The sequence below is a fragment of the Glandiceps talaboti genome, chromosome 15 (genome assembly GCF_964340395.1).
Source record: "Glandiceps talaboti chromosome 15, keGlaTala1.1, whole genome shotgun sequence".
Taxonomy (NCBI): Eukaryota; Metazoa; Hemichordata; class Enteropneusta; family Spengelidae; genus Glandiceps; species Glandiceps talaboti.
The window spans coordinates 10,999,651-11,019,806 of record NC_135563.1 but is presented as its reverse complement, the minus strand read 5'-3'; the positions used below and the strand labels follow the sequence as shown (position 1 = coordinate 11,019,806).

General features: G+C 34.7%; 4 protein-coding genes across 4 annotated transcripts in view; 2 read left to right on the top strand and 2 right to left on the bottom strand.

The window, feature by feature from the left end:
* LOC144446209 (atrial natriuretic peptide receptor 2-like) overlaps positions 1 to 2,779 on the top strand; it is a 40,397-nt gene extending 37,618 nt beyond the window's left edge. Inside the window, exon 19 of the mRNA XM_078135962.1 lies at positions 2,482 to 2,779. Coding sequence (XP_077992088.1) covers positions 2,482 to 2,779 — 298 coding nt within the window. The remainder of the gene's footprint in view (positions 1 to 2,481) is intronic.
* Positions 2,780 to 7,992: 5,213 nt separating this feature from the next.
* Positions 7,993 to 14,518, bottom strand: LOC144446419 (charged multivesicular body protein 3-like). Its single transcript, XM_078136176.1, has 6 exons — positions 14,455 to 14,518; positions 12,847 to 12,907; positions 12,194 to 12,373; positions 11,417 to 11,538; positions 10,863 to 10,977; positions 7,993 to 10,061 (listed from the first exon to the last, which is right to left on the bottom strand). The coding sequence occupies exons 1-6, from the start codon at positions 14,494 to 14,496 to the stop codon at positions 9,931 to 9,933; spliced, it is 651 nt and encodes a 216-aa protein (XP_077992302.1). The 5' UTR covers positions 14,497 to 14,518; the 3' UTR covers positions 7,993 to 9,930.
* A 1,505-nt stretch (positions 14,519 to 16,023) lies between these two features.
* On the bottom strand, positions 16,024 to 19,501 carry LOC144446208 (small ribosomal subunit protein bS18m-like). Its single transcript, XM_078135961.1, has 5 exons — positions 19,375 to 19,501; positions 18,240 to 18,391; positions 17,933 to 18,019; positions 16,706 to 16,832; positions 16,024 to 16,153 (listed from the first exon to the last, which is right to left on the bottom strand). Exons 1-5 carry the CDS (start codon positions 19,499 to 19,501, stop codon positions 16,062 to 16,064), a joined length of 585 nt encoding a protein of 194 aa, XP_077992087.1. The 3' UTR covers positions 16,024 to 16,061.
* Positions 19,502 to 19,748: 247 nt separating this feature from the next.
* LOC144446207 (ELMO domain-containing protein 3-like) overlaps positions 19,749 to 20,156 on the top strand; it is a 16,540-nt gene continuing 16,132 nt past the window's right edge. The window contains exon 1 of the mRNA XM_078135959.1: positions 19,749 to 19,765. Within this exon, the coding sequence (XP_077992085.1) occupies positions 19,749 to 19,765 (17 nt within the window). The remainder of the gene's footprint in view (positions 19,766 to 20,156) is intronic.

Sequence of the window (20,156 nt, the reverse complement as noted above, 5' to 3'; positions counted from 1 at the left end):
GTTGGTAGGTTTTTCCATTGGGCAGGATGACTTCCCTACTTCCAATTTCAACAACGAGGTGACCCCAATAATGCCCCCCCCCCCCCAATTGAAGAAACTGACCAGTCCCTAACAAAGGAAATATGCAATGTTTTTGAGTATCATGGTAAGTTTCCATAAATTAAAGACTTTGTTTGCTGTCCAAAACCTACCAGGCAGACATGGGTAAAAAAAACAAACACAGAAAAAAACACAATGCTAGCTTGTTATGTAAAATTCACTTTCCTGTTGATTCATATTCTGTTTATACCCTAAAATCTACTTCACTGGTGAAATATAAATGTCAAAATCCAAAGTTTGATTGTCTTAAAGAACTATTTAGATATATGGTCAGTTATTCTGAAGATATTTGAACAGTCTTTCCATTTACCATAGTATGGAATACGGTCTTGCATGGAAAGTTTGAGCAAAATGAAATATATTTGTTTTTTCTAAATCTACCGACAAACCTACCCACAAACAGACAGCAAATTTAATTGATGGTGCCTAACCTCAAATCAGTGATATAAGTTTATTTAGTATTGTTTTTATGCCAATGTTATTCAAAAATCAGATCTGGAATTTCATTTCACCCTGTAGGTGTGTTTACTGATAATGACCATATTTATATACCCATCAATGGAATTCATTATATTGGAAATATTAAGGCAATAACAACACTTGTATATTAAGATCATACATATTGTGAAGATCACAGCTTTTATTATGTCATGTGTTCAACCCAAGGAAACATTCATTATAAATTCATTAAAAGTAAGAAATAAATGATTATTCTATCTTTGTACTCTGTCTTTCGTAAATCTTATTTTGAATTCATGTTATGATGCGTATGTCATGAATAGAAGTTGCCCTGCATCATATCAATTAGTCTAGAGACTATCTCAGGCTTTGAATCCTTCTCCATGTCTAGAGGAACAAGGAGCTGAGATGACATTTCAAATTCAAACAAAGCCAACCACACTGAAATTAACTTCATGATTGTGTTCACAGAATTCTGCCCAATGACAAGTTAGGGTTTATTGTGGGCAGTTATGTCCATATATGGTATATTTGCCATATTAGGACTCTATTTATACACTGTTTACATCATTCTAACAGTTGGGGTTTACTTATTTGCATGAACAACTTTTAGTTCATGGTTTCTCATTCCTCTAGATGTAGCGGATTCAAAAGCACAGATCGCCTCTAGACTAAATATTAATGTGTCCATTTGATCTGCATTTTATCATGTTGATGTGTCTATTTAATAATATTAATAACAATAATGTGCTTCTACAGTACTTTCTAAATCAGCATCATTTCTTAATCATCAATGACTCCATAGTCTTCATCATGTCTTGTTGAATTTGATCTTGTCAGTGTCTCCATTTAATATTTATCTTGTCTTTTCAAGATCTTTGATTGGTCTGTTGCTTGTCTTATCACTGTCTTCATTTTGGTCTGCATCTTGAATAATCAAGGGATTTCAATTTCACTACTGTTCACCTCATTTCTTGAAGTCAAAGCTTACAAAGCTGTATAATGTTAACACGCCCTCAAATAGTAACTAAGCTGCCATTATCCAGTAAACAAATTAACCAATCATAGAGTTCCTTTTATACTACCCATGTCACCTGGTCATCTGTTCTTCCAATGTGCTTGCATCTTTAAGTGGTCGTATGGATGACAAATGGGTATTCGTTTTGGATTTTAAATTCATCAAACAATTTTGCTATGTTTTCCTACTTGAAAAAACAATGTGAAAGCATATAACTAAATCCTTGTTTTGAACTCCAAAAATAGCAAAATATTAAAAAATGTTTGAAATATTTGTTATTCGTACACAAACTTTTCACATACTCTTTAGCTTTTTGTAATTTGTTTAGTTGTAAACTCAGATTTGGTTGATGCTGTTCATATTGTTCTTTCAAGTATAAAAACATAGTAGAGTTGAAAAATCCAAATAAATAACCACTTGTCATCCATTTGGCCACTTAAACACTGAAATTATTTCAAAGTAGTTGAAAGCTGTGTTGATATAAAGATAATGACACACCTTCAGAAGCAAAAGTGAGCAAATGCCATCTAGGCAATGTTGAAATGTCACAGGTGGCGCCAATGGCATTGCCCAGGCATCAGTGCCCTTCTGGGGTTTCTCTTCCTCTTGTTTTTCCCATGATCTTCTATATGTTCTGCAATTACTTGTTTATGGTTGTATGCACTTTTGCTCACTAACAAAGTGTAGGTGTTCCTGTGTTTAAAACCAGCAAACACATTAAGACATCCAATTTGGCATTGAGTTGGCAACCAAACAGTTAAACCTCTTGGGGGGAGCATGCTAACAACATACAGCTTTGAAATCTTCAACTCCAAGGGGAGATAATGAATGACAGTGAAATCAAAATCCCTTTGACTATTCAAGATGTTTGATCTGTGATGTCTTCCATCCTTACATTGTGACAGCTCCACTGATACAAACCCATACAGTGATATTAGTGGTGACAGCCTTCTCTCACCCCCTGCTGTCAAGGTCCCTGGAGATGACCCCATGATGACAGAAGACGCCATGGAACTAACAGAAGAAATCGATAGAATCACCAGTGCTTCGGGGCTACATACACGTCCACATCTAAGTAAAAATGCCATGTCGACACCGAGTAAAAGATCAAGTATTCAATCAGGTGAAGTTACTCCTAAAGATGTCAAAATTGCTGCTGATACACCAAGGCCCAGTATAAGTAATGTTAACTATGATAGGTAGGAGTCATAGATTCAAAATTAGTTTTTACTGTATGGAATCTGTAAACTAATCTAAAAAGGTGGGAATTCTGTGTTTAAATCCTCGTTGTTGGCATTCTCTTGAACTGATGAAGTTTCAGTTTTCATACTCACAAAATGATCAAAGATGTATTTTTGATACATGAATAGCTAGAATCTGCCAAAGAGAATAATACACTGTTACGATAATACACAGACCACTCTTTGATAGACACAATTCAGTGTTTTACCATTTGTATTGATATTTTAACATCACATTGTGTGGTTAGTGATGGTGTATATGAAAAATACCGATCCAGTGTGTAGCTGCTTCAATTGTCTGGAAACTTACTGTAAATTTGAACACATGACAAGACAATGATATGAAAACTACATGTATATTAAGAATAGTAACTCTTACAGTGGTTTCTAGGTAGGGGTATACCACTCCTGTTTCTGTGGCAGCAATTTTATACCACATACTGCAACTTCTGTTTCTATGGTACAGCTTTATGCCACACATGACAATTTCTGTTTCTATGGTTACTTTTTTAAGCCACACACACGAGAATTTGTTTCTGTAGGCAGTTTAAAACACACATTACAATTTGTTTGTACGGCTGCAATTTTGTACCACACACTAAAACCTATGTGTCTATGGTTACAATGTTTATAACAGCACACATTAAACTTCTGTTTCCATGGTTACAATTTTATACCAAACACACACACACACACACACACACACACACTGCAACTTCTGTTTCTATGGTTACAGTTTCATACTAAACACTAACCTCTGTACAGTTTAGATCAAATTGCAGAGTGCCACAATGTAGGCCTGATGAAATTAAACAGTGGACCGTTATTCAGAGATGCCTATATACCCTCTTTGATATAGTTATTAGATATGAATTACTGATATTGTCTCACGCACAGGGCATTGTTTTCTTTTCAAATGTGATTTTTTATGGTGTGATTCAGACCCATAAAAAACTTCTAAATTATTTTGTAAATAACTTAATATAGAGGAATTAAGCAAGGTAACTGGTAGAAAGTTGCTGTACACAAATATTGTATGTAATACAATGTCAGATTTAAATAATGAGAACAATGTACTATACTTAACTATGTTAGCGCCCTCACTCAAGCAAGGGCTCAGTACTTTTGCTTTAGCAAGTTTTGGTAAATGAATGGAGAAGTTAGTATTGGCCCTAAATATGATAGAGGATGTTGAATTGTTTGCCTTTTGCAATAACAAATTCTGTACATTACCTCATAAAGATTTCTTGTTTAATACTTAAAACTGATTTCAAAATCTTAGTTAGATAATGAAATTAATGTATATTGTAAATATTGAATTCTTGAATTGACATGGTATATTACTTATAGTTGATTTCTACCCATAAAGAATGTGCCTCAAGAACAAGTTTTCCTGGAAATTAAATTTATTATTAAAAATCTCTCCAAATTTACCAAATGAAAACTTGTTCCTGGTCCTTTTGAAATAATAAAAGAAATTTGGGGTTCAACATCTTGTTTGCAAGGAAACTGACAATCTTTATATTCCTATAGAGTTTAACACATTAGTTGGTGGTCAGATTCTAAAATGGCTTAATTTTGATAATAACGTATTTGACCTCAATTCGAAAATTTGTACGGTGACTCCTCATGTTTTTTCATGATTTGATCCAAGAATAGTTTTCTTGAACAAAGTAGTGGAAAAAACTTTCAACAGTTTAGTTGTGAGGCGTATAAATACGTTATAGTCATATCATTTGAGAAAAAGATTGCAATATGTAAGCATAGAGACTAGAAGGATATAAAACAGTGCAATGTGTCATGTATTATTATGGCCTTTTAAAAAATAATTTACATCGTCAGAGAGTTGTTGACGAATATTGTACAGAAAATACTATAGATATTGAATTATAACTAAAATGTTCTTGAGAATTGAAATTATGATTGCACTGTACTAACCTTTGTAAAACACCATTTTAGAGCTTTTTTAAAACTCCTATATGGGTATCGCAAACAGGGATTAGGGGTGCAGCACTTAATTATTAGAATGGAGACTGTCCGTTCATGTGTCTGTCTGTCTGTACATACACAGCCATGTCTCTGACATACTGTGACTGATTTCATTCAAACTTGACTTAAAGGTGACATATTAATAGCCACTATATCTGCTTTTATTTACCCCATCTCAAAAAAGTGTACCTGTAATACATTAACAATATGTGATGTCATTCAAGTGTCTATAACTCCTATATTATATAAAGTGCAACTTGTCTTATGACCTTTCACCTTTGACCTTAACCTGCAAGGTCGTTACCATAATCAAAATTTGTTTCATAATCTATCTTGCACAGTGCAGACACTTTGTGATCAATTTCTTTCAGATCTTCTGCAACTATGATACAGAATTAAGGAAATACCCCAGTGGATATACACACTTATGTATTATGTTGGTGCTTCTAATTTATTCTGGCATATTTGTTGTAAAAACCGTCCAAAATGTGCACAATTGCTCAGGAACCATGGAAGAAATATAGATACTTGATGAAAGTGTCTGTTCCTTTATCATCAATCAGATGTGACCTTTTTATTAGAATCATTACATTTGACCTTGACCTGAAGGGTCAAATTTTCTTGAAAAATCATCAGCAGTAACACAGAAACACAAAAACTGAAAGGTAATTAGATGGGGGGGGGGGGGGGGGGCTGTGTGTTCTATGAAGACTTATTTTGTAATTGCTCATCCATGGACTCATTGAAGTATTAAATTAGCATTTTAGTTGTGGTAATATTTACACTGGAATAGAGTGTCAGGGCTTAGCCCCCTACACCCTTCGTGTAGGCTATGGTCAGGGTAATAATATGTAGAATGGGTTTGTCAGGGTAATATGCATTGGAGTACGTATGAGTATCAAGGTAATATGTAGAATAGAATATGTGAGGGTAATATGAAGAACGGAATAATGAATATGAGAGGTTAATCTGTTGAATGGACTAATGAGTGTGAGGTTAATATGCAGAATGGAATAATGAGTATGTGAGAGTAATATGTAGAATGGAATATGTCAGGGTAATATGTAGAATGGAATATGTGAGGTTAATATGCACAATGGAATAATGAGTATGTGAAGTTAATATGTAGAATGGAGTATGTGAGAGTAATGTGCAGAATGGAATAATGAGTATGTGAGGTTAATAGGCAGAATGGAACGAGTATGTGAGAGTAATATGTAGAATGGAGTATGTCGGGGTAATATGTAGAATGGAATATGTGAGGTTAATATGTAGAATGGAATGAGTATGTGAAGTTACTATGTAGAATGGAGTATGTAAGAGTAATGTGCAGAATGGAATGAGTAGTATGTGAGGTTATTATGTAGAATGGAATAATGAGTATGTGAAGTTACTATGTAGAATGGAGTATGTGAGAGTAATGTGCAGAATGGAATGAGAATGTGAGGGTAATATGCAGAATGGAATAATGAGTATGTGAGGGGAATATGCAGAATGGAATAATGAGTATGTGAGGGTAATATGCAGAATGGAATAATGAGTATGTGAGGGTAATATGCAGAATGGAATAATGAGTATGTGAGGTTAATATGCATAATGGAATAATGAGTGTCAGGGTAATATCATGGGTATGCAATACAAATTAAGGCAGAGATAACATACACTATTAAGAATGTCCTGAGTGTATTTACCTATCAGTTCTTCTTGACAAAATTCTACAAAGAAACTTGTTGACTAATGTTTTATAGGTATAAGAAAAATAAAATGAAAATTTTTGAATTACAAATGTTAAATTTGCAAACTATTTCACCATCATTCATAAAGATGAATTTCAGTTGCGTATGTACTTTGTAATAAACGTTATCACTTTTCATATATTATGCATAGCAAATATTTAACCATACAGATATTATGGAGATTTGTATATAATTTTGAATTTTATTTCTTCACTGAAAGACTGATGGAAGACACGACATGAAATGTTAATATTCTTTCTGTATCATAGCATTGGATACATGAGATGTATATAAAATGCAAGTTTCTTGTAATGTAAGTTGTATGATGTAATGGAAAGTGTGGAATAAAATTACTTTGAGAGATTAATAATTCCTTGTCCTGATTTCTATGTTCTGAAAAAGTTATTTGTCAGTGGCTGCTGGTCTCCCAGGTCTCCTGTCATGTGTGTGCCACTAGATGGCGCTAGCACACCGAGGTGGATACCTGGTTTTGTAGCTTTTGATAGATTAATGTAAGTAAATAATATTGGCAAGTATGAATCAAGGTACATTTCAACAGACTTGATAAGGATGAGTTCCAGGTACATTACGGAACTTACTGGGACATGTGTTGTATATTCTTGTCACTGTGTGTGTGGATTTTTCATTTCCTCACCAAGTGCTACTGCAAGACACGCCCTGGCACAGAACCATGATTAATGCAATAAAGAGATGACTTGGAGACATGATATGCTGTTAAAGAAGGGGGGGGGGGGGGGGGGGTAAGCCAACAACCATGTTGTACAGCCACTTGCAGGTTTGAGTGACCACACCATGGAAGGAATGATACCCACATGTTGCTAGCTACCAATGGGGCAGGTACTGCAACCAAGGGCGGAAGCATCAGATGTCAATGGTGCAGGTCCGGTCTAGGGAAAAGAGCTATAAAACCAAAGCTGGACAAGTAGAGCCATAATTGTTGAAATCTGACTGGGACTTTATCAAATCAGTGGATATCAAGTGGCTGGGGGTGGGGGTGGGTGGAGTAGACCCCCACCCACCAAGATCATGTGCCAGATACAAGCTACTTTATACTCACCATTCACACATTGGGACTTTTTCTCTACTATATTCATGGAAATCCTTTCCTTTAGCAGTGTTTACGTGATAGGATTACTCTGTGTTGCCTATTTGTATTTCCCAATAAAAAGTTTTGTTACAGTTTCTGGTAATTGTACACACACCCACACACATGCATGCATACACCCACACACATGCATGCATACACACACACACATACATGCATATGCACACATGCATACGCACACACACAAACACATGCATATGCACACACACACATGCATGCATACATACGCACAGACACGCACACACACACATACACACAGTGAAGATCAACAAACGTGAACTTTGAATAAGGGGTTATTAGTTTTATTTATGTTTTGTATATACATTACATGATGATACATTCTTGTATTACAAACTGCAAATTACAACTTAACTCAATCACATATTAAAACTCACGAGATTCGTTTCTTTCAAGGAAAGGAAAGGAAAGGAAACAAAAGGCTATCTACATGCAGTTGGCACATTTGTATCTGTAAACAAACTACTGCAACAACAACAACAACAAACAACTGTATAAGTAGTAGAATGCAATTTTTTCTTTTATTCACAGAAATGATTCAAAGTCACAGTGATTTGACTTTGTTGAAAGGGCTTAAAAAAGTATAGAAATCTAGTTATTTCCTTGCCTGCAAATGAAGTGTTGAAATTAAGATAAAAATCACACAATTTTCTTTGGCGGATGACTTTATAGTGTCACTTCTGTTTCGGTATTTTCAGGCTATGTAAAACCAAAAACTAATTTGTGTTTGAAATATATATTTACAAGGTCCCTTGTATGACTTTTGACATATATGTATGTAAACATTGCCCTACATGTATACATGCTTTTGTACAAATTATGCTAATAATATGCAAATAATCATTTGTAACACAATGTTTACATTTTGAGTTTTCACAGACTACTTGTACATAATATTTGCGTTGTTTTTATTAAACCTTATACTGGAATGACCTTGAATTTGTACTTTTCTGTACACTAACATTTTTAGAATATTTTCAGAACACTAAATTAAAATTTCTAAATGTCACAAAATTGGAAATTAAAACAGTGACCTATGAAACAAAAAAATAGAGTTTAATTTCAAACATACTGTGCCTGAATGATGATTGAGAAGTAAATTTTGGTGGATTCATTCAATCAATAACATGTACTAAAACATATAAAGATGACTTAGAAGACTATTAACCACATGTCCTAAATGATACTCGCAAGCCAGTGTACAATTTTTCTGCTGACGCAACAAAAAATAATACTCTTGACAGTGTGTCTTGGATGGTATTGTAAAAGAGGCTACAGTTTATGATGATGAAACATGGTGGTAGAATGTTTTGTGTAGAATTATTATACCTCCATGATTAAAGTAACAGACCTCTTTATTTTAATCTTTCAAATGAAGTTAATCTTGCACGTAAACATGACAGCAGATTTGACCACACAAGAAACCAACCGTGTCTGCAGGTTGAGGGCGCTATCACTATCAAGGTTCCTGCAACATCACCTAGTAAGTCGCAAGTAATTTTAACATGTCTTCACAATAAGACAGGACATGTGGAAAAAAGATTTTATATATATATATATAATTATCAAAATGATTTTCAATGCAAAGTAAGTGGGATAAAGGTAATTGGAAATACTGATGAAGAAGTATGATCATAAAATCTGACTACATGTATTTAGAAAGTGTTGAACTCACTCTGATGTGACATTGTGTTATGCAGTATTTTCAACACAGTATTCTCAATAAAAACTTGTGATGTCATAAAACAGAACCCTATCACATGTGAGTACCAGTATGACATGCTCCATATTTGCATGAGTGCTTGTTGAATTTTCTCCAGCTGTACTTACATGAGTGAAAGTGCAGCAGCAAACGACATATGCGTGAGTGAAAATACCCAAAGTATACCACTCTGGCACTCATATGTCATGGAGTTCTGTTACAAATACATATAATTATCCGAAACAATAAATTTTTCATAAAAAATGTTACTGTGTGTCTCGTTTTCATTTACATTATGGAATACTTGCATGATCATTTGCATACAAGTATGCAAACAATATCTTTGCTATTGCACTATGGTACAAATACCAACAGTATGCAAACAAACACACACACACACACATCGATGCAAGTAATCACTGGTACATATGAAATAATGTTCTTGATTGTGTTTGAAGATTTTACCAGTACTGGATATAAGATGTCACTATATAAATATTTACAAAAGAAAGGGTGAAGAGTATACCCAAATAGTGGAAATTTTAACTCCTTAGAGCCTCTAGTCTTGCCTGCATTTCTGTAACATCTTCTTCTTCATCACTTTCAGGGGCCTCAGCCCCTTGTGGCATTGGTAGTTCATCATCCAAAGCAGTAGGGGCTTGACCAAGTGCACCTGTTAATAAACCAATAAAGATATAATATTATATCATGCTTTACAGGAACTAACAAAAAAATTCCAAACCCTTCTTTGCATCATAACCTATCCAATTTTTAAATTTTTATTGCATGAAAATATATATATTCTGGTGGACCCTTGTTCAACATGATATGTGCCTTTTTTCAAAACACTTCTTTGACTTAGGGATAGCATACCTATGTCCCTTGAAGGATTTCCAAATAGCCCAATTAATTTTAATTTGAAGCAGATAAAGATGTCTATGGGAAAGATGTTTCGATATCTGCCCCCCCCCCCCCAACAACCCCCAAAACATTGTTCAACATGTAGTGTCTCAAATCTTTCATGCCTAGTTTGCATTTGGGAGGGGGGGGGGGGGGGGTTGCCCAAAGCTCTTTTATTAAGCGAAATCCAGACAGCAACAAAAACAGACCCGACATTACAAGCTGTCATCAGAGCGAAAATGGCACGACATTAAGAAGACAACTGAAGACAACTGTATAAACTTCTGTCATGTAGAAGCACTGCTTATAAAGGTCACGAAGCAGTTAACAATAATGCCTGACACAAACATTATTCTACATGGCACCCTGACCATGACCAAAGTGATGTTCTTTCAATTCAGTCCATATTTTTGTGAAGATTGAACAAATAAAGTTTTGATGAAGGTGTGAAATGTTAGCTACACTGACATTGACATTTATTGATTGGATCCCTCTACTAAATACCCCTAATCATGTGACCAGGCTGACTGACAGCTGATTCTAAAAACAGACTCTATGTATGTGAGATTCCTACCTGCTGTTACTTCAAACAAGATTTTGTCAACTTCTTCCTGTGCAGCTTCTTCTAATTCATCTTGATCTTCTAAGTTTTCAAAGACGTCGTCCATCATTTCCTCAATAATACCAGCCTGAAGATGATAATGAAACAGTTAGTGTGTTATAGATCTGATAAATGTTAATGTACCATACTCAGCCATATTAGCACCCTGGGTGGTTTCATTGGAACGTTTTCTCAAAGTGGGGGTGGGTCTCATCCAGACACCCCTCTCTTGCAATGGTTGAAACCCGAGTGTATGGTTTAACAAACACTTCTAGGTAGAGTGAAATCCTGTATGGTTGGTATTCTAGTATGGTGGGGTGGGGTGGGGGTTACTTGTTGGTGTAAGACTTAAATTACATTTACTTCAATATTGAATATACTGCAGTTGTATGCAAAAAGTACCACCTGAGACTTACAATAAACACCTGAAGAAAACCCTCTCCAAGTTTCATTGCAATGAGCTCTTCAAAATTCAAAAGGTATGCTGCTAATTTACTGTCCTTTGATAGCCAATGATGGATATGTACCTTCATCATTTCCTTAGACATTTCCATCATTGTTGCACTGATTTCTGGTAGTTTTATCAATGTCTGCATGGCCTTCATCACATCACCACTCTTCTGCATTACACCACTAATTTTCAATAATGCTGAAATACATACAAAAATTAAACATACTCATTAATAGGCTGTGATGTATTTGCATTTCAATGCAGTAGACGGTTTTCATATCAGAAGAATAAGTATGTATGAAAAAAAAAAGAAAAAAAAAAGTATGTATGATTTTTGTTCTTGAAAACACAGCAAATTTTTGTAAGACTCATTTTAATGCCACAAGTGATCGAAATGTCAGTTTGAATCTTAAAGTGGCCATATGGATGAGGATTGGGGTAATTATTTTGGATTTGTAATTCGGAAAACAAATTATCATGGCTTCCTACTTGAAAAATCAACGAGAAACATCATTGAAAAAGTCTGTGTTTGTAAATCAGTACATTGCAAAAAGCTAACAATTTTGCTGAAACATCATTGTACGTACGATAACAAACATTTTACACATTTATTAATCTCACTGAGTTACAAACAAGGACTTGGCATATATTGTTTCACATTTTTTGATTTTCCAAGTAGGAAGCCATGATAAAATAAAATCCAAAATAAATACTCAATCCATCAAGTTTTCAATGTGTGAAGACATAGACCTTTCACAACAATCCACTATCAATTGTTAATATCTATTTAGATAAGACCCTACTAGTGGTTGCTGACCTATGTCGTATTTATGACATCATTGCTTGGACTTACCAAGTTGATTTTTCATATGCATGGAGACAGAATTCATTTGTGCCTTGCCAGCATACAGTCTATTCACAGCTTTCTTGGACTGTACTACTTCCTTGGCTAATATTAAACACACATCTTTTTCTCCTTTCTTAGCATGTGTTTTTATTTGTCGTTTGACTTTATCTTCTTCTCTTTGTATTGCTGCAAAGTAGAAATATCTATAATTTGTAAAAAAATATGATTTTACACTATGCAATTTTCACGGTTGTCTGACCCCTTTGTAACAATTTTTTACTGAGAGGGTTTGCATGAAGGCACCCAGAGTTAAGAGCATCCAAGGTTATAGCCTGGAAAAATGAGGATTAAAAGTGATTGAGAATGCCAATCACACGGGTATTACACACTACAGTTGGCAAATTGTACCTAAAAGAAGACTTCTGAATAACAACACATTTGACAAATGATACAAGCATCAAGTATTTTGACTTACTGTGATTTAGGCTATAGTACCCATCATGGTCTTTACGTTCAGTATGTATTTGCCTGTCAATTTACAATATACACGGAATAGTGGTATGCAAGGGTACCTAAAGCATTAAACTGAGACCACGAACTGAGGGTCTCAGTTTGCAAAATATAGCCATCTGAGACCAGTCTCAGGGTAATATACTCACATCTTATTTGCCTGTCAATTCCTCTTTGTTCTTTCCTAAGCTTTCTGGTCCATTCATCCACCTGTATGTGAGCAAATGAAGTCAATGCTAGTTTCAAATTCACCACAGTCTGTGTTGGTTAACATTAAGGTATTCAAAAAGTTCCAAATTATTGTAAAACATACACAACTATATTTTATAATTATTGACCATACAGATGACAGCGATCAATGATTCATTGTAAATACTAACCAATCAGAGTGAATCCACACAAACATTTCATGTTTGTGTTTGCCATGTAATACTATAATTGTAAGTGAGAGATACGTTTGCAATCATGATTTTAATATATAGTTAGTTACTAATAGTTAGGGGATATCCTAAATACTCTCCATGGCCAGCAATTATTTATCATTATCATTTAAACTTTATTACAGACCCATAGTCCAGAGAAGAACAAAAACATACCACAATACAGCTTAATTCTTACATAACAGACAAATACAAGCAGAAAATATTACAAAAGGTATTATTTTAAAAGCGAAAAAAAAATCAATGTAAAATCTTCAACCAGTGGGCCTGAAGCCCACCAAACCATACATCACAAGTAACAACACGATTAATCAGAACATTTTGACTGTCAAAAAGATGTACGTAACATAAACCTAAATGCCGCCTTTCTTCTCAATTATAGAATTACTTTATGTTTCTTATTTGTGATAGTTCCTATGGCAATCTGGATGTTATGTATATACACCTTCAAGTACTAATATGTTTGTTAGTCACTAAGGGATACAAGCTTGTCTAGCTTTACTATTTCTTGATCCCTTTTGCCATGTAGACTCTGTCTATGTATCTATTTTAAGGTTAATTTTATTATATTGGTGAATAAACATTGTTAGTTATTGGGGTACACATGGTACACTCTGTGTGCACAGTGCATGACTTGTTAGAAAGCATTGGGGTGAAATCCACCTTCTAGAAGTTCTACACCTTTTTCATTCCCACGCTTTCTGATTATAGTTTCAATACTTTCCTTGATCCAGATCTGGGGATCCTTAGGTTTCAGAAAGGTGTTATACATGATTGATATTGTAATTTACACACGCTATATTTTGAAGGTCATCCACAACTCTGAATTGACAACAAGCATTTTAGGTGCTGCACACAACGTACTGACAATGACATCTTGTTTATCAGTAATATTATCATTACAACAAACATATATTATAGTCATTACGCTATAGTCTCAAGTGGTCGGAGAATCAATGCAGATAGTCAGCTACACAGTCCTGGAACTGGAATGAGTCACCGGTCAGGTGAGTCAAGCTCATGGAGCCAGGTATGAATTTGTATACATAATATTTCGCTTACACGTACATATCAAACGATGAAGAAAAATCATTATTTCCTTTTCAAATAGAAGTTCAAGACATTACAGCAAACTATCACTCGTGTGTGTATTATTATTGTACACTCACAATCTAAACTCGGGAAGTGACGGACATAAATTTCAAGTCGAAAATTCTAGCGAGTTTTGCATTCATATTCCTTAAGAATTTATCACATGATCCATTAATAATCAAAGACATTTCCGTCAAACGAATACTTAGTTTATGTCCAAGTTACCTGTTTTTTGGGATCGACCTTTTCAGAACCAAATAGACCCATCTCTACTTGTCAGACGAAAACGTATTTGCGCATGCGTTTGTTGTTTTTGGCCAAGTATGGGGCCCTCTACAGCTGACCTACATATGACTTTCGTTTTTCAATATTTGACGATATTTTCGCGCAATATTGTGCAGAGATTTTAACAACGTATATTTGAAATTCATGTATGGATGTTTGCCACAGTATCTCATCTTCATAGTTGATAACAGTATGATTACATTATGTGACCTGCTGTTCATTTTAGTGTTAGGATTTTTAAAAGATAACTTCGAAGAGTAGCAACTGGAATTTAGCAATTGAATACAGTAGTTAGATAATGTATTGACTTAGCAATCAAATATCGTCAATAAACTCATTTTGCTACAGACCATATGATCTGTGTCAAGCAAAAGGATAAGCAGATCAATGGTTTGAAAAGAATGCACTTCAAAATCATCCCTGGTGTGAGTGTAAATAGATTGAAAAAAAAACGGATTTGTATACACAGAATCACATCTCATAACAACTAATTGTAACCATACAACATAAGGGTGTGATTTCAGAGATAAAAGATCCCAAGATATCTTTTCATTCACGTCCTCTATGTCAAGTACACATTAGCTCAATTTAGGCCTAGAACTTTATATCTAATTTCAGAAAGTATGTAAAGGGGAAGGAAACCTTGTAAATTCAAGTCACTTCATGAAAACATGGCTGTTAACAACATACAGTGCATTGGTTTCATTCACTTTTACTGATAAGTACAGAGGTGGCATTGATCAGTGAAAGTGACATGCAGGCCTTGGATTGAAGCTATAGTTCTCAACTATAATGATCCTCATTGTTGGACAGATGTAAAAGTAGGCTTGGCTTGGTTACTCATACTCTCGCTTAGGGGTGATGCCCTCAACGGCAAGAGTCTGGGTAATCGAGACTAATGTAACAGCTGTATATGAATAGCACTCCAAGTGGTTAAACTATACAATCTTTTGTCTTTCTGATGACGGACATGTGACATGTTTGTGCTATATTCTGTATCTGTATCACTATTTCTCTCTAACTAAGAACTCTTCTCTGTTATTGATGATCATGATAGTGTTGTCAAACTCCCAGAGATTGCATGGTCAACCATAAGATGGCACTGTCAAGATCATGCAACAAGAACTTGAGTCAATGAGTGACAGGTTGTCAGCTTTTTTCTTGCTAGCAATAAATGTCTTTCTTTGTCTGATACATACATTGTTAAAAAGTAATGAAAATTGACAATTTGATTGTGAAAATAGATTATATCATTGTGTATGTTGAGAACAAATATACCTTACAGGGAATGCATCAGTTCATTATATTTTCACTATGTGATAAAAGAAACAAATTCACTCTATACCAATGAGATTTGTTGGAAGTCACAGCTTTACTTTATTTTTGGTGAATCACATTAATAAACTTACAAAGTCATCTCGGACTATTATCTATGAAAATCTATGAACAGAGTAACTCAAAGCTAAACATAATACATTAATGTAAGATGGTTATATATACTAATAATGGTGGTTATCATGGTGTTGTCTATCACTATAAATCACCATTCATCGTGGTGATCCTTGGTGTAAATTTCGACTATCAAACAGCGAGGGATCTTTGACATAAATAGGGTCTTTGTAAACAACTGCCATGAAACCTGCAATAGATGAGAACACATAAATATGTTATTTATAATAAACAGCTGATGTTATAAAGTGTAAATAGTTTCACTTCAACTTACTGCCCTATATAAAAACTACTGGGTCTATTGATGGCAACTCTATGTCACCATTAGGGAAACACTAAACTTTGGTGTGTCACTAGAAATTGTGTGCTTCAGTGGTGCATCATTTTGGCTGTGATAGAAGCCTTACAGGTGTTCTCCATGCAAGGGTGATGACTGAAGCCCTGTAAATTCACTTTTTGTTTTCACTGATTTGGTTGCTTACTATGGCAACACAGTGTCTGTTATCTTAATGGCCACCAGTGTGCCCTCTAATGATAGCCAAATTTTGAAGTTGTGGGTCAAAATGATAAAAACTGGCATTTCTTGTGAGTCACCACATAGTAAGAGATATGGGAACACCAAATTTTGGTGTGTCACTAGAATGTGTAAAATTGGCTTAGAGGGCACACTGATGGCCACAATGATAATCCTATGACGTACCCTAAAGTTTGATGTAACGTAACCACATATATGAAAACCTACCCATTTGTCTTGATCTTTTGATATTTGTAGTGATTTCTTCCTGTCTGTACGTACATAATCCAGTTACATGTCTAGGGTATATCCTACCAGTGTGAGGGGATATAAACTGAGATAATAACTGCACATTCTGTCAGACAAAGAGAAAAGTTAAACATGAATATAACACATTGACAATCACAAAGTTTCTTTCCTACCAATTTGTACACACCATGAAACAGAGAGTGGTTGTTACTAACTCCTGTGGTAAATTGTGGATTAGCTACCCCTATGTTTAGACTTGAGTCATCCTTCTGTTTTCGCAAATAAGCTTATCCTATACCTCATCAAATAGTGTCTTCTTTTTTAGCATTGACTCACAACTGTACCAGTATATATGCTTTCAAGATGAAGAAAATTATATGAAGAGATAATGGGAAATCAAGGATGGTATCAAAGATCTAATTTGTAGCAATTCAATTATCAGTGATCAATCAGAAGGATTCAAGCCAAATCAATGTGGCAATGCTTACAAATGAGTGTACATGAATTTCAAGGACACTGTAACTTTCATCATGGTTCGAAGCTTTTAAGCTTTTGTCACATGATATGGTAACTAACTGTCACTAGATAACCAAGCATATCGTGAAAACTTTCTAAGACCCAGTCATGAGCCGATCATCCAGAAATGGCCTGTTGCATATATCTACTCAACACTGTAATGGTTATACTGCATAATTATAAGCAATGTTTTGTCAACTCAGCTGTGATTCATGCCAGACAGAGCTACAATTTCGAGTGGTGAAGAGAACATTTTTTGGCAGCAACAGAAGGAAAACAAAAAACGAAACCCAATTCTAAACCATAAATTTGCTATTACCACAGAGAGTGGCAATTCACTATTATTACCACTAGGGTGGTACTGGTAAATAGAGTCAGCCTACATCAAATTATTTTAACAATACATCTCTACCATCAGACCTAGATTAAAAACTCACATTCTGAATACAAAGTTACTTATAGATACACGAAGGGTGGAAAGCACAACTATATAAAAGCTGTGCATATTTGTTTTATATGCTTTTGAAAAGAAGAGTGTCCTTTTCAGAGGAAGTTTGATGAGAATTTCTCAACACAGAATAACTTCTCTTCTCTTTTTTCTCTAGTCCAAAATACTCTCTAATGATAATATTCAGAATCAATTGGTTGATACATTCATGATATTATCATCCAATAAGTTAGTATACATACCTTATGATTAACTTCAATGTTGTGTTTACAAAGTATACATTTTTCTGCCGCTGGTTTGTAAGGGTCTTCTACAATATTTGAATCTGGCTGTTGGGACAAGAAATATTACATTCTCTATTATCACTTGTTTTATGGCCTGACAGTATGATTGTGGGGCAGGGGAGGGAAGTGTTTCCCAACTAGACATCTTATGTATCTTCCCCATGAAATAATGGAATTGACCCAAAGGTTTTTAATGTCACATACAAACAGGTGCAAACAATGGTCAAATATAAATGGGTAAGGATATAAAGTAAAGATTTCTTACCAAATCTTTCAATGTTTGTAAATCTACACTGCCAGTGTTTACTTCAGTCTTGTTATCCTCAACATCGTCAATGACTTGTTTGACTTTAGGAATGTCTACATTCAGGTTAACACCCTTGTTGTCAGAGTCATGGACTGTTGTACATAGAAACACTGTTGGGAATAAATAAACATTATAAAATTATAAAACTGTAAATTAATATGCACTGTTTGTTTAAATCAAGTACCAGGTTATTTCTTGTAAATTTATAAGTTGTTGGTGTTCCCTGAGTGCAAGATTTTATCAATGGGAATTTTCAGTGTAATATTCCTAACAAACCAGTTAGTATATTATAAATGGAATCTCTAAAATAAGACTTACCAAAAATTATCCTTGGCCATGGAGGTTTAAGGGGCTTATACCTCCATGCCTTGACTTAAAACTTTATGTTATTCTCTACTACTTTTCTTTGTTCAGCCATGGAAAATACAAGTGACATGTGGGGCCTTGTCACTAAGAGTCAAATACAAGTACACACGTAGTGACAATGGGACCCCTTAGTTCATGAGTATTTTCTGGCTAAATGAAGAAATGTATATGTAATTAATATAATAATACCTACAGGGATGGGGGTGGGGTGGGTGTTGTATGCTTAGTTTCAGAAAAAATGGTAATTTTAAATATATTGACTCATATTTCAAGCATGGCATAACATATGACACATGCATTGACATGCTTCAAATGCAGATTGACCAGTGTATAAATAACATATTTTGTGTTTTAATGTGTACAATTCGTCTTGCACATGGTAAATATATGACATATTTGTGTTGATTTCCACTTTTGTAAACAGATGCTGGTTTTTAAAACTTCCTAAATAATTTAAGATATAGTGTGTTGGTGTTTGAAAAGATGTGTATACCTTTTTTATGGTTTTCATATTAATTCTGTCAAAGTTAAATCACTAGTATACTGTTACATTCCTACAATTTCATATATATAAATGCAGTATTTAATAAGATCACTAAATGGATACATCCATGATAGTATTGGATACATGCAGCTAGATAAAGCATACATGGTCAAGTATAAGGACAACACCAGTGATCAAAACTGTTGTATTTGTGAGTAGCTAGGATACACACAATGATTTTACCTCTAGGACTTGGCTTTTGGATGAGGAACACATTTTGCACATTATATTTCCAGGGTACGGATCGCAAAGTTCTCACTACAGTGACTGAAGGAAGAGAACGTAGCATGCTCACAACACGCGAGGACATTTTGATTTTAGACCCTCTAAGTAGGTCTTAAAAAGTCACCTTGGATTTGTAGCACAATTTTCGACCATTTCATCGCTATTCATTCTAAAAGCGATTGTCTATAAATCTAGCCAACCGTATGCAAATTTAGTATGATAATTAAAACCAATACTATCTCTTCGATTCGTTCAGATGTTAATGTATGAGGCTAAGTTTTACGAACTTAGGAGGGCCTCAAGGAGGTCGGCCAGGGGACAAATTTTTCAAAATGGCAGTGGATATGAGGTAAGCGCCGACCGTATCTTGAGTGATTTTATCAAAATTAGTCGTAAAATCACCATGTTGGATTGAAAAGGCATACTTTTAACTACCATGCAACAGCAAATGTCGATGCATGAAATGTTCTACGGTACTTAATTGATAGACGCACAAGGGAGGAATCTAATGCAGATGACATCAGCTGCAACAGGGCAAGCGCAAAATTCAGTACAGCTGTGTGCTAATAATATCCTCGCTGTTGTAAACATGTTACCCGTGTGCATATTTATACAACGTTAAGAACTCGTTACAGGAATTTTAACAATTAGTTAAATGGCATACCATTACTATAGCTTAGAAGTTTGGTGGAATCATTTCGCGAGACTGTCTGTATTCACGAATATAAAGTACTAGAAAT

Bases quoted from the DNA above. Each gene is read 5' to 3' on its own strand.
- LOC144446208 (XM_078135961.1), bottom strand. From the start codon at position 19,501: ATGTCCTCGCGTGTTGTGAGCATGCTACGTTCTCTTCCTTCAGTCACT. The intron at 18,020-18,239 runs GTAAGAAATCTT...TTGTCCCAACAG, and splicing joins TACAAACATTGAAAGATTTG to CCAGATTCAAATATTGTAGA. The intron at 16,154-16,705 runs GTAGGTTTTCAT...CATCTATTGCAG, and splicing joins CAAAAGATCAAGACAAATGG to GTTTCATGGCAGTTGTTTAC.
- LOC144446419 (XM_078136176.1), bottom strand. From the start codon at position 14,496: ATGGGTCTATTTGGTTCTGAAAAGGTCGATCCCAAAAAACAG. The intron at 12,908-14,454 runs GTAACTTGGACA...GCTCACATACAG, and splicing joins AGGTCGATCCCAAAAAACAG to GTGGATGAATGGACCAGAAA. The intron at 11,539-12,193 runs GTAAGTCCAAGC...TATGTATTTCAG, and splicing joins GCATATGAAAAATCAACTTG to CATTATTGAAAATTAGTGGT.